Source organism: Petromyzon marinus, unplaced genomic scaffold (assembly GCF_048934315.1).
Source record: "Petromyzon marinus isolate PM22_M1 ecotype Great Lakes invasive population unplaced genomic scaffold, UKy_Petmar_22M1.pri1.0 PM_Scaffold_47, whole genome shotgun sequence".
NCBI lineage: Eukaryota > Metazoa > Chordata > Hyperoartia > Petromyzontiformes > Petromyzontidae > Petromyzon > Petromyzon marinus.
This window is the reverse complement of record NW_027423468.1, coordinates 531,555-546,194: the sequence shown is the minus strand read 5'-3', so window position 1 is coordinate 546,194 and position 14,640 is coordinate 531,555. Positions and strand designations below refer to the sequence as shown.

The following is a 14,640-nucleotide window of genomic DNA, read 5'->3' as shown; positions in this document are numbered from 1 at the left end:
CTACTAACAATAAGTCGTTATACATTACAATGCCATATGGCGAAAAAATGGGTGGCGGTTTTTTCTTTTCAACGTTAGCACCACGGAAAGCGACGAGCTTTGTTCAGATGTGCGAGTCCATCTTTGCTCGTAACGAAGGAGGGGGGAGAAACAGCCACGATGCGCTGCTCTGTTCTGTGTTGCGCTACAACTATGTTATAAACTAGACTACAATACATTGCAATGTTATACCTTCCAATCTAAACTACATTGTATAATATCGTTTACAGCCCAATGTAAGCTCTAACATTATGCATTATATTGATATGTCTCCAACTAACTTTTTTCTACATTACACGACTATACACCGTAATATACACTGCCATAGACAAACCCACCATTAAATTATACAATTCGTTACTATACACTACCCTATACTTTAGACTGTAAAATAGACTTGTAATATTACACTATGTATTATTCTACCAACCCTACTGTATACCACACTGCTGTATATTCACTATACAATTACGATACCATATATTGCCTTATGAATTATGTTAAACATTACAATGTTATACTATTTATTATACAACATGCTATACCTTTGACCGTTGTGTGAACGGTATTTAGAGGCAATGCCAGGGAATGGACTGCAGTCTGAAAGTCACCGTAAAATACAATCAATTAAGAACCGAAATGGTTTATAACGTCTTTCCAATGGTTACTAAGCCAGAATCCATCTTCTCGTTTGAAACTGTCTCTGTGTTTGTATATGTATATGTGGATGGCCTCATGAACGAATGTCTCATGGTAACCGGATGGCTTGCAGAGAACCTCCGTGTCATGTGAGCCCACTAAATTATAACAGTGATCTGCCACGGCTGAGGTGTTCGTCCTACCGTGTTTCAAGTCTGCTTTATGTTCACGGATGCGGTCCGAGATATGTCGTTTGGTTTCTCCAATGTAGCTGCTACCACAGAGGCAACTTATTTTGTAGACGCCCGGGTACTGTATGTCTGGAACCACATCTTTTACAGATGGAACCAGATCACGGATTTTATGTACTGTGTTGAATCGGACCTGGATCTTGTGTTTATTCAGGATTTTGGAGATCTTTTTTGTGACCCCCGCAATGTAGGGTAAGGTGATGGTTTTGAATGGCTCCTCAAGAGGATCCTTCTTCATGGCTGGAGTGATGGCTTTGCGGATTGTGTAGTCGGAGTAACCATTAGCCTTGAGAGCTTGGTGTACGTGCTAGAGTTCACTGGCAATGTGTTCCTGGTCGGAAATGCATTGGGCTCTATGGTATAGAGCCTTGATGAGGGAGTTCTTCTGGGACGGATGGTGGTGGGAATCTGGTTTTAAGTAAACATCCATATGCGTAACTTTCCTGTAGACACAGTGGCTCATTGAACCATCAGGTCTCCTTCTAATTAGGACATCCAAAAAGGGTAGCTTGCCATCTTTATCGACTTCCATGGTAAATCTGATGGCTGGGTGTATGGAATTGATGTGGTCGAGGAATTGGTCTAGAGCAGGCCGGCCATGTGGCCAGATGACAAAAGTGTCATCCACGTACCTCTTCCATAAGGTCGGGCGTAGATTGGCAGTCTGGATGGCGTCAGTTTCAAATTTCTCCATGAAAACGTTGGCTACAACCTGAGATAGGGGGGTGCCCATTGGGGTGCCCTCAGTTTGTTTGTAGAAAGTTCCATTCCAGGTGAAGTATGTGTTGGTTAAACAGTGTCTCACCAGGGGGGGGTACATCAGTATGCAGTCCTTGATGAACCAAGTCTTCAATGGTGTCAGGTACAGGAACTTTGGTGACTTCGCTGGCACTGCCTCTAAATACCGTTCACACAACGGTCAAAGGTATGGTTTATAGTATGTTGTATAATAATAAATAGTATAACATCGTAATGTTTAACGTAAATTATAAGGCAATATATAGTATCGTAATTGTGTAGTGAATATACAGCAGTGTGGTATACAGTAGGATTGGTAGAATAATACAGTGTAATATTACAAATCTAATATTTCACAGTCTAAAGTATAGGGTAGTGTATAGTAACGCATTGTATAAATCAAGGGTGGGTTTGTCTATGCCAGTGTATATTACGGTGTATAGTCGTGTAATGTAGAAAGAAGTTTAGTTGGAGACATATCAATATAATGCATAATGTTAGAGCTTACATTGGGCTGTGTATACGATATTATACAATGTAGTTTAGATTGGAAGGTATAACATTGCAATGTATAGTAGTCTAGTTTATAAAATAGTTGTAACGCAACACAGGACAGAGCAGCGCATCGTGGATGTTTCTCTCCCTCCTCCGTTCCAAGCATAGATGGACTCGTCCGTCTGAACAAAGCTCGTCGCTTTCCGTGGTAGTAACGTTGAAAAGAAAAAAAACGCCACACATTTTTTCGCCATATGGCATTGTAATGTATAACGACGTATTGTTAGTAGCTCAGCTGATTGGAGAGTATATAGAGTTTATTGATAACATTGATGTAGTTTATACTTAGTTTTTTCACATCGGTTTATTGTATGATAGTTGGGTAGTTGCAGTCCTTTAGCGTCCATATACTAAATGCCTCTGTTGCTTTATAAACTTCGACTTTAACATAGCTATTTCCGTGACCAGTCACATGCTAATCCCTCACATTAACATCATGCTAATCTCCCAGTTACAAGCTAATTTCTGACTTTAACACCCTGCTGATCCAACACTTTAACACCGCTATTTCAATGCTAAATTCTCCTGTTTGATATGTAAACTCCTTTGTCAAGGCGCTTTACTTCTCCCACCTAGCTTAAAAGACGCTGCGAATCTTAGCAGCGTTCACTGAAGCGCTGTCGTCCCGACAGTTCTGTTCCTTCACCTGAAGAAGGCTACTTGAGTTGTGGCCGAAACGTCGTGACAATTTATTTTATCATGTTTTATTTGTAATATTTTATTTCCATTCTACGTGACTTTACCGAAAGAACCAAGAAGATGAATCTTTGCAGTCACTAAAGCTTTAAATATAAAATTAAATGCGAAGTCATTACTTGTCAATTAAACAAGACCGCGCATCTGAAATCACGCGATGCGGTGACCGTCTTTGTTCGATGAATGGATGAACGAAGTGTGGGTGATGGTTAATGCTCCTAGACGAGATTAGCAAGCTATTGTGATTCATTTGTGGCAAGCACTCTGTAATGAGGGCATGTTGCTGCTGCTGCAGAAGAAGCGTAGGAGATTGAGGAATGATCTCCCCCTGTTCTGCATGGGCATCTTTTTCTCCAGTTTCCTCCGATGTGTCATTGATATTGGCCAAAATTTTACACTTCTGAAAAAGATAACTGCAAATCACTTAATTTGGACCGCACTCAGCAGCAACATCACCCCTCTACTACGGTAACTTGGTAAGACCCTCATGAACACAGAGCCTTGTGACTCAGCCAGGCTTTGTTGCAGGCTAAACCAGCCTAACGATGAGAATAATCACTACCGTCTGCGCAGCTCTCTTCGCTGAGTCACGGTAAACTTTTTTCCCGAGCCTCTGTGGGAGTGCACCGCACATCGCTATCCTCCTTTGTCCCTTGCAGGGCGCCATGACCTCGTGTGGCAGCGCCACCAGAAGATGCAGGTCATGTTTGAGAACGTCCTGCCTCAGGGTTACGCCATCACGCAGAGGTGCAGCCTCGATCAGGTGCGTCCTTGTGTCTGTGTGTCTTTATGTCTGTGTGTTTTTATGTCTGTGTCGGTCTTTGTACGTGTGCTACATATACGTTGTGGGGAGTGGTGGCGCAGTGGTTAACACACTGCGCTTAGAAACGAGCCACCTGAGTTCGATTCCCGCTCAGTCACCAACACCAGTGACGATTATCTGAACCGGTCCTATGGCTCTCCTAGGTCGACTCAGCCTCAAATGAGTACCTGGTGTAGTGTATAAATATCCCAAATTGAAGAGACAAAGGTGGCCGGACGTGGTGCTGGCCACCCACCTCCTCATGTGCCGTGCTGGCCTTCAGAGGTGGTCGCTAACAGCACGTGCCCCAGCAGTCTGTTAAGACTACACGGGGGATCTTTGATCTTTGTCCTAGTTCGTGTATAAGTGCCCAGAAGATAACAACCAACTTTAATGAAGAAAATATATCGGGAAACTGCCTGGCAGCTAATTGGGCCTTCCTACTGAAATAAATAAATCTATCAAAATAATATCGAGATGTTTACGTTTAAGATTTTACATTAATGTTGGGGATCTTGTACTAAGCAACTCAATTAATTTAGAAGTCATCATTCCCCTCCCCCAGCTGCCTGTCTCGCTTAATTGTTCAACGCATTGGCCAGATGTCCAAATATTGCCGTCAGTTGACTGAGTGTCGTTTTCTGTGACGATCAAACAAGTGGCGCGTTTATCTGTGTGGCTTTGAGACTTTGAAAAAAAGGTACCTTAGCACTAGTTATCGTGTAGGGCTTCACTGCATTGTTCTGGGAGAGTTCCACTCGCAGTTTTTATCTCGTGCAAGGACAGTGCAATTTGGATAACAATTCTGGACAGTGGACAGGAAGTGATGTCATGATTCTTGGAGGTGGTGGTGGCTACGCTGGTGCTACACGTGGTTGGTGGATCACACACTGAGAAGATGGCGTGAATTTCCGTTCCAGTGGGCGTCAGAAAGGAGCCGCACCCTGGCTTGCCAGGAGCGGGTGGTACAGCAAATGTAGAATCCACCTGTTCCGTCTGTATAGGATATAATGTTGCCCCCTCACACGCGTGCATTTTCTCCGGTTGCTCCGGTTTTCTGCCACGTGAACAATCATTAATTGGCCGAGAGCACATTTATATGCAGAGGACTGCAGAGCTTGGGCAATTGTTGGTAGCACCGTCTCATGGTATGCATTGCTGCTGCCTTCGCATCTATATGTGATTCCTCCTCGTGTCTCTGAATCCCTCGCTATGTCTCTCGTCGAAAGCCAGCAAATAACTGTGCAGTGATCGGGCATTACAAATTACCATTAATATTAATTTTGATTTAAAGCCTTCGTGACTGCAGGGATTCATATTCTTGGTTCTTTCGGTAAAGTCACGTAGAAGGGAAACAATAAAATAATAAAAATATAAAACAACAAAATTATCTGTGGTAGTAGTTACATTAGAGAAACCAAACGACATTCGTGAACACAAAGCAGACCTAAAACACGGTAGGACCAATACCTCGGCCGTGGCAGATCACTGTTATAATTCAGTAGGCTCACATGACATTGACTTCTCCAAGACAGAGGTTCTTTGCAAGCCATCTGGCTACCATGAGAGATTCGTTCATGAGGCTATCCACATATACAAACACAGAGACAATTTCAACCGAGAAGATGGATTCTGGCTTAGCAATCATTGGAAGGATTTGATAAACCATTTCGGGTCTTAATTGATTGTTCACGCTTACGGTGGCTTTCAGACCGCATCCATTATTTTCGTCTCCCCCCTCATCTTTTCTGAACATAGATGGACTCGTCCATCTGAACAAACTGTAAAATCGCTCTACGTGGTGCTAACGTTAATAAAACCGCCACTTTTTTCAAATTTTCTTGCTGTGGTTTTCACAGCTGATGATTGCTTGTGTTGCAGTCGAAATGTCGTAAGAATTTTATTGTTTAAATTTTTATTATTTTATTGTTTCCCTTCTACGTGACTTTACCGAAAGAACCAAGAATATTAATATTTTCATTACGAGACCTCCTTTGCCAGTAACAAGATCTAGTAATAGGTTTTACCCTTTTAACTGGCACAAAAACTGAAACCTTTATTCAAGGCATCATGTTTGCAATAACCACAACACAAGCAGTCAAAAGGCAAACAAAAAAGACAACTCAGATAATAATATGCACTGTCCTTGAATTTGATTGGTCCACACCCGAGACGGCTTTTCTTAGAGCCTAGTCTCCACTGGTGTTGGACCAGAAGACGCCAAAAGGCGTACAACTCAAAAACAGCGCACTATCAGAGTATTGAGGGCTCGGGGTGAGCATTTAACACTCAAACGGTCATCATCACCTGATGATGACCGTTTGAGTTATGGTCGAAACGTCGTGAGAATTTTTTATTGTTTTATATATATTTTGTTATTTTGTTGTTTCTCTTCAACGTGACTTTACCGAAAAAACTAAGAATAGGGTAAAACCTGTTACTATTACAATATTAATATTATTCATCGGAGTAAGTTGTTGTTATTTGGACAATTGCACAAAGTGAACCTTCTGTCCCGTGGATGGGAATGTATAGGAGGAAGACGAGTTTTGGAAGAGCATGATCAGTGACTACCTCAAGCCTCTGGAGGAAGATAACGATCACAGGAAACGCGTGAAGCAGGAACTCTTCGAGATAAGAAACAAGGTACTGGCAACGCATCATCGCGAGTACCGGAGATGCTTCGATAACAGAAAAATTGCGTTCCAGCGACAACGCGTTGTGCAAACAGCAGGCGTTAAGCGAGTACTTACCGTACTTGGCATGTGGTAGAAGAAGATTTAAACGGCATTGAATTACCTATGCCTTATTATTCCTACGAATTAATTGTTAATTGTTCCAATAATCCGCTAATCCTGTAAAATACATGAACAATAAAACAATAACAACAGAAGTGACCATTTGGCGTCGAGAGTGGACAGTGGGGGAGAAAAATAAATGCACAAAGAGGGGATCCATAAACAGCCCGGGGTCATCCCCCCCCACTCGGCCAATGCAATGTAAATCAGGCCTGGTCTGTCTGTCCCAACGTGCAGGGCACTTTCGTCTACTTCATGATCAATGCACTGTGGCTGGTGGCGACCCTGGCACTGCAGTTCGTGGGAGCCGACCTCTACATCCAGATCCCGAGCACGAAGAACGAGGGGACGGTCATCGACGTGCTGCCCCTCGCCTTCATGTTCCTCATCACCTTCTCCAGCATGCTCATTGTCCAGTTCCTGGCCATGCTGTACCACAGGTGAGGAGGAGGGGAGGGGGTCGACCCATGCGTGGCCATAGAGGGTGTGTGGGCATGCCGACTCAGTGACCAACAACAGTAACGATTATCTGAAATGGTCCTGGACCTCCCCCCTTGTGCCGTACCGGCCTTCATAGGTGTCTAAAGTAACATCTGCACCAGTTAGAAACATTCAGGTCACCCTGCCTACAATGCATCCTGGGTTTAACCAGACTGGATTGTGTCAGGAGCTCACAGATTCTTAAAAGATCTAGACACATTCCCATTGGTGAACTCCTCTCACAAGCGTGGCTGTGTTGGCTGGGTCATGTAGCCCCCATGCCCAGCCACTGCATGGCAAAGCAGCTATTATTTGGCAGGATAGATCAGACTAAAATGGCACGGCATGGGCTAGGGAAAAAAAGGAATGATATGGTACAAGAGGATATATAGAGATGAGTGGACTTGCCAATAACTGGTACCAGCGGTCTCAAGATCGGCCACTCCTGAGGAGATGCTACTTGGCAGTTGGAGGCAGTCGCCCATCAGCAATAATGGAGGGCAGAGGAGCGATGCTCGCATCCATAAGCAGAGCACCGGGCAGCTAAACACAACAATTTGGCACAGTAGGGGTCACAGCTGGTGCATTGTCAGTCATCTCAGTCAGTCAACCATTGGCTCCTAGGTCTGTCCCGTTACCTCCTGACATTTTGCCACCGTGGCGCCCCGTGCCCCTCCCCCTTCCCCTCCGTGCCCCCCCCCCCCCCCTCTGCCCCCGTTCAGGTTGTTCACGCTGCTGCACGTGCTCTCCTACGTGGAGTCGTCGTCGTCGGGCCAGCAGTCAAAGAGGGGTGCTGTTGTTCGAGACAACAAAGCATTCGTCAACGATGGAGACGACGATGACGCTCAGCAGCACCGTCTCAGAGAGATTGTCTTACAGATCCCTGGACCCCCTCCTCACACGCCGCACGCGGGTCCCCTCCCCGCACACAGCACATGGCCCCCTTCCACTCACGGCGCACCTGGACCCCCTCCTCACAAGCCGCAAGTGGCCCCCCTCCATGCACGCTGCTCGTGGACCCCCTCCTCGCACGCTGCTCGTGGACCCCCTCCTCGCACGCTGCTCGTGGACCCCCTACTCGCACGCTGCTCGTGGACCCCCTCCTCGCACGCTGCTCGTGGACCCCCTACTCGCACGCTGCACGTGAATCCCTTCCTCGCATCCTCGCACGCTGCACGTGGACCCCCTACTCGCATGTCATACGTGGACCCATGCACGTCGTGGTTTATCAATGACGGTGCGGTCAGTAAAGGTGCAGCCCTGCAAGATGCTTCCCTTGTTGGAAGAGGTGGGAGTTACCCACGCTTTACCCCACCACCGCATGCGACCTGCCGATCGACCAACTGTGCTGTATCCATTTACGCAGCTGGGTGGACAGAGGCAGCGAGATTTAAGAAGCTTGCAGCGTCGCTCCAAATGCCAGGCCTAAGGATCGACCTCTAGATCGCAAGTGTGGTGACGTGTTAATTGCAGCAGGGCAGCCTCTCATTACAATGGAATGCAGTCAAAAGGGCTGCTGAACAACAACGGTGGACATCACTTGTGATATCATCGGCTAAAGTAAATGTAGGGGCTTTGAAGCTGCTCCTGGCCACGGACAGAGAAGTCGCTTCTATGTAGCAGTGGTCAGATGAAGGAAACGTCCTGTTGTTGTTTGTATGTTCAATTTATTTTGCACTGCACTTAGCCAACCATGCTATCAGGGATGTAAACATCACCCACACATAGACTGTCCCGTTAACCATAGAAGTTGATCAAATCACATTTTTACGCCTGATTAATTTAGAGGTCGAGCGACCCACATGGGAAATCTTGTTTTTAGAAAGGTTTCTCTACCAAACACAGAAAAGATTCCCCATATCGCTTTAATAGACTTATGGAGCTGTTAGTGAGCACCTAATAACGGCAGGCACAGCACACAAGGTGGGTGGCCAGCACCAAGTCAAACTGCATTACCGCACCATTTTATCATTTGAGGCTGAGTCGACCTAGGGGAGGCCCAGAACCGGTTTAGATAATCACCACTATTGTTGGTGGCCATGAGTGGGAGTCGAACTAGCGTCCTAAGGCTCAGATACTTGTGCAGGGCTATGAACACGAGTTTTATTTCATGTTCACTGATGGTCAGATATATATGCCAACATATTTATAGATATTTATAATACTCTTTGGTTCTTTCGGTAAAGTCACGTAGGTATAAAATAAAATAAATCATGACGTTTCTATTGCAACACAAGCAATCATCATCAGATGGGAAACCCAACAGCAAGAAGTTTTTTCTACTGAAGTTGGAGAGAGATGCCATGGTAAGAGGTTTCTAGGTAAGAAAGGGGGGCGGGGCAAGGGGGGGGGAAGAGGGGGTGTGTGGGCTAGGGGGAGGGGATCGTTGCGTGGACGCTAGATTGATATGTATAATGTGGTTTGTTTACAGAGATGTAGAGTTACATTGAGACTGTGTGGATAAATAAAACAAGACAGAGAAGAAGCAGTCATCCATCCAGAGCACCACGTTCAGATAGTTTCCCCAAAATATTGTATTGGAGATGTGAATCCATAATTTTAATGCTAAGGCAATGTTTCGCTGCTATTTGCCGCTGAGAAGATGTTATCTCCCTCGATCGGTACACAGGAGGTCATGGGTTCAATGCTGGACCCTGGCGGTGCCTCTGTTATACTTTTGGAGTCGGCGTGTGCTCTCGCTGTGGTGGTCGGAGCTTGGGTTTTTATCCGGGTTCCTTGGTTCAGATGATTAGACTGCTGTTATAAATTCTCACGTGTGGTGATATCAGCTACTGCGATCATCAGCTATCATTACGTGTGACAAGCTCGCCTATGAACCAGAGCTAAGAGCACAGTTGAGTTTAACTGGTAAATAAAACTGTGAATTCCCTTGCACCTTCTGAGGACGGTAGTGTCTTGGTCAACAGGTCACTTACCAAACGCTTAACGATCGATCCAAACCTTTTAGGTCCACGCTTCGCTGGGCGCGTATAGTGGTTACGCACAAGTTAAGCTCTGTGTCTTTCTGGTGGATGCGTTGTCGGGCTGGTCCCATGGTGTCTGAAACGTGGAACAGCACGAAGGCGTTGGTGGTGAGCGGCTAAACATGCACTCCTCCCCCATCCCCCCCAGATGAATGTAGGTTACACTCCTCTGCTTGACAATAAATCCCAAAGGTTATTTTTAGTTTATAACGTCGCGATTTATAGCTTTTGTTAAACTTGACAAGATTACGTTTTAGTTCATGGCAATGAGAATAGAGTTCATTTGTAGGAGAACATATTTGCACGATGCTATTTAAGTGAATTAACATACAATGTGGTAACACGGCACGTACTGATTATATGCACTTTATTGCCTATTGTTTTTTACTTTGCACAAATATAGTTTACTGAACTTTTGCAAGCCGTTATCAGTCATGTATTCTCGACTGCTTGCATAGAGATAGTGGCGCAGCCCTGCAATGAATCACCCCTCCGGGCGATTGAGACAGCCTGCCACCTACAGATTGCGCAACAGCGCCCCACACGACTTCCAGCCGTTAGAACTCGGTCGTTGGTGTAATTTGCATTCTTATCTGGAGTAAACCAACCTCCAAATCTACATATCGCTGGGTTCACAGTTTAGCACGCTAATCAATACTGCACCACTCACTTTAGCATTGCCACATCCAAATAAATAAATGCGTATGCACCAAGCGCTTGAAATAATGCCACATCGCATAGTCGTCGTGTCGACAATTAGAGAGGTAGCCAGGTTGTTCAAAGATCAGCGCTGGACTGGTACCATTGAGAAGCTGGGTTCAACCCCGGCTACTGAAACTAAACTTTTATTTTTATTTTACCAGGTAAAGTCCACTAAGATATACAGCTTTTTTTAAATAAGCGACCTGGCCACAAATAATAGCTCAACGAAGTGGATCATTAATCACGTGTACATTTGTAGCAGCAGTCAAATACTCTAAACGCACTTTGATTCCAAATATGGAGAACAATCCCAGCGACCACGAAGAGAAAGAGGCATGCAATCTCCAAACAGGCAACGCATACAACAGGCATAGCAGGCGAGGTAGTTAACATCTCCTAGTCACCGTGGTACCCTGCCTGTGACTGGCAGGGCTCTCCCGGTATAGTTAGCTGATGGCCTCAGCCCGGTCACCAACGATTCAAAGACGGATTGTAAAAAAACTAATTAATTGGTATTGGTTGCCACGTGACCACTTGATTTGATTTGCTCTGACGGATGGTGGAGAGTATATCTGAATATTGCCTTTATACTCAAACCATCTAACCCAAAGTAAACAGACAGTCCTCGACTTGCGAGCGTCCGACTTACGAACGCCCGCTTCCATGAAATATATTTAAAAAAAGAAAAATATTGATTTAAAATGCGAACTCGTAATTGCAAACTGAACTGCCGACTTAAGAACCGTTCGAATTTCGAACAGGTCTCAGGAACGAACTAGGTTCGTAACCCGAATACTGCCCAGAAATAACTTCTGCTCAATAAGTTTGTGGTCATATATAGTTACTAATTATTGTTAACATGGGGATAGTACATTTTTGTGATGTAGGTGCTGGATGTGGTCATAGCTGGGATCCTATCCTTTTCTATATTTATAGAGCACCTTTGGTCAAGGCACGCTTTCCAACATTTAAAAGCTGTAACAAAAACAAAGTGATTTATATGGCAAGGGCAGTGCAAGGGCCGAGGAATGAGTGTCCCGAACAGAGGACATGTGGCTTCATGCAAGAGATATAGGGAAGGAACGGAACAAAATGGAACGGTGGGGAGGGAAGAGGATGGGCTATTAAAAAGAGGTGAGGCCTTCAGAGAGGAATGGAAGGAGGTTATGGAGGTGGCCTGCTTCATGTTCAAGTATCTCTCTATTTACAAAGTTCGATTTTACGAAATTTCACGTTCATGCAATTGACAAATTACGTGTTCTAATGCTGTACTGTGCTGTGTGATTGTCACGAGGCCCCCATGGTGTCAGCCAGCGCTGGTCTCAAACCCTCGGTACCCACTATATCTGTTTACCTGCTATGAAGTAGGGGCATTGCTCGAAACGTCGACAATTATATACATGTCCTTTCAATGCATTGTTGTTAACGAGTGTGTTGTAGAGGAGGTTAATTGACCATACTTCACCACGCTGACCAAACCGGGTTGGTGGAGGTAGATGAACATTATATAAACGTGGAGAGGAAGGAAAGTACGGTACATTATTTGAATTAATACGCACACAGTGGGGAGCACAGGCGTTGCCTCTGCCAGTGCTCTCAGTCAACCCACCGCTCCTGGGTCTGTCCCGTGAACTCCTCCTGCACCCAGCTGGCACAGCAGTCAACCCATAGCACCTGGGCCTGTCCTGGGACTCCTACCAGTAGCAAGCCTCCCACACTGCAAGTCGACTCAAAGTGCACTTAGCCTGTGACAAGCGCCGTGGTGACGTCACCACCACTTAATGGCGGATGGCGGCTGTTGTTAATGCACGGTGGAACAGAGTTCAGCTTCCAATGAGTAGGATGGTACGGTGTATGTGTGTATAAAGCAGCAGCACTGGAGAGACAAAGGTGGCCGGGTGTGGTGCTGGCCAACCACTCCCTTGCGTGCCGTACCGGGTTTCATCGGTACTTCTTGCTAACAGCACTTGTCCCAACAGCCTGATAGAGGCTATACATGAGTCTTTGTCTTTGCAGTGGTTTGTGCACTGCGCCACGGTCTCTGTGACCTTTATTGCACTGAGGTCCAGGTCGTTATAGGTCCAGCCTTGACGAACGCCTTTCAACGTATTGCATGCGTCTCCAAATTATAAGACGAATCCCAAAACATACATATTTGGCCTCACACAAGACAAAGATCGCCCGTATAGCCTGAACAGACTGTTGGGGAAAGTGCTGTAAGCGAGCACCAATGAAGGCTGACACAGCACACGAGGGTTGGGTGGCCAGAACCACGCCCGGACGCCTTTATCTCCCCAGTGGCCATGTTAACACATTACACCGTACCGGGTAATAATGTGAGGCTGAGTTGAAGTTAGGGGAGGCCGTGAGCAGGAATCGAACTCGGGTCACCAAGTTCGTAGCGCCGAGCGCTGCTCTTCACAATAACAAAAAGCCGCCATTCGCCACTAAGTGGTGGTGACGTTACCATGACACTTGTGCCAGGCGATGTGCACTTTGAGGCCACGTGAATTGTCGAAGACCCTCTAACAGTAGGTCACAGGACAGACCCAGGTGCCATGGGTTGACTGAGATGACTGGCAGATGCACCACCTGTGCCCCCTATTGTGCCAACTTCCTGTATTTTTTTCGACCCGGTTATCCGCTCATTGTTGTGAGCGTCGCTCCTCTGCCCTCCGCTGTTGTTGGAGGACGATTGCATCAAACTTCCCAATAGCGTCTTCTAGGTGCACGTAGCCTGGCACTGCACAGTAGCATCCTTAACGAGCCTCCTCGCTCACACTACACGAAGCTGCGGGTCGTGCTCTTACATGTGGACGTCTCCTGGATTATAACTTTTGCTTTAAAATGCACAAGCCAAATGTGCGTCTCAGAATCGGTAGACCGCGGTAGAATGGAGAAGGATGTTGGAGTGGTGGTGCCGCGCCTGGCACATTAAAATAACAACCCGCCGAGCCGAGTTAGATAGCAAGACACGGCTAACATCTGCAGTGGCGAAGTGATGACACCTTGTATGAAGGTGAATCATTCCAAAAGCACGATTAATGATGATCCGTACCTCCAGATTCCTGGCTGGCTGCTGGCTGGGCGCCTCTCCACTCCAACCACAATTACTCCACTGTTAGTGGCTGATGTAGGCCGTTGCTACAGAAACTAGCTGGATAACATAACTGGCTATGCGGGATTATTTGTCGAACAAATGAAATTAAACGGCTTAAACGGAAGTCCAGCAGACGTCTAATAATAGTAATAATTATAATCATTATTAATTGGCATAGATAGCGACACCGAAAAGGTGGAAATAACGAATAGAGAATACTGACCACGGCTCATTTAAAATCGCTCTAACTTTTAAATGTGCTCCTATCAACGTAATTGTTTTGCCAAGATGCTTGTTTCCTAGATGTGCGTGTATGTATATATAACCTCAGTCTTTGCGTTTTATTATCAGAATCAGAATCTTTAGTTATCCTGGAGAAATATGATAAGCTATGAAGATATTTTTCAGAGATGTCCAGTAGGGATGGGTCAGAAACTTAAACGATAGGAGTAAGCAAATCACTCAAGATAAATGTATCAATAAATGAAAAACTAAAAAAAGCTATTTAATTTGCCAGGTAAGGCCCACTGACTTATTAACTATTTTCAGAATAGACTTGGCCACAAATGATAGCTCCACAAAGTGGCTTATTGTGTGGACATTGTATTGCAGGCAGACACTACACGCACATTGTTGATTCTGAATGAGGAGGGAAAAACCAGAGGACCCGAAAAAAAATGCACGCGACCACGGGGCGAGAGAGTGAGACATAAACTCAAAATATACTGAAGGTCACGGGACAGACCCAGGGGCCATGGGCTGACTGAATTAGATGACTGGCAGATGTACCACCTGTGCCCCCTACTGTCAACTTGCCGCATTACATCCGCCCGGCGCTCCGCTCGATGGAGTCGGG

At 45.7% G+C, this 14,640-nt stretch overlaps 1 protein-coding gene across 2 annotated transcripts; it reads left to right on the top strand.

Annotated features, from left to right (window-relative positions):
* The first annotated feature begins 295 nt into the window (after positions 1-295).
* LOC142923380 (uncharacterized) lies at positions 296-9,316 on the top strand. 2 transcript variants are annotated; one of them, XM_076064464.1, is made up of 3 exons: positions 296-3,681; positions 6,756-6,958; positions 7,721-9,316. In XM_076064464.1, exons 1-3 carry the CDS (start codon positions 3,613-3,615, stop codon positions 8,439-8,441), a joined length of 993 nt encoding a protein of 330 aa, XP_075920579.1. In that variant the 5' UTR covers positions 296-3,612; the 3' UTR covers positions 8,442-9,316. The 2 variants fall into 2 exon arrangements, with proteins under 2 accessions (XP_075920579.1, XP_075920580.1); XM_076064465.1 differs by having other exon boundaries at positions 6,256-6,958.
* The last annotated feature ends 5,324 nt before the right edge of the window (positions 9,317-14,640 follow it).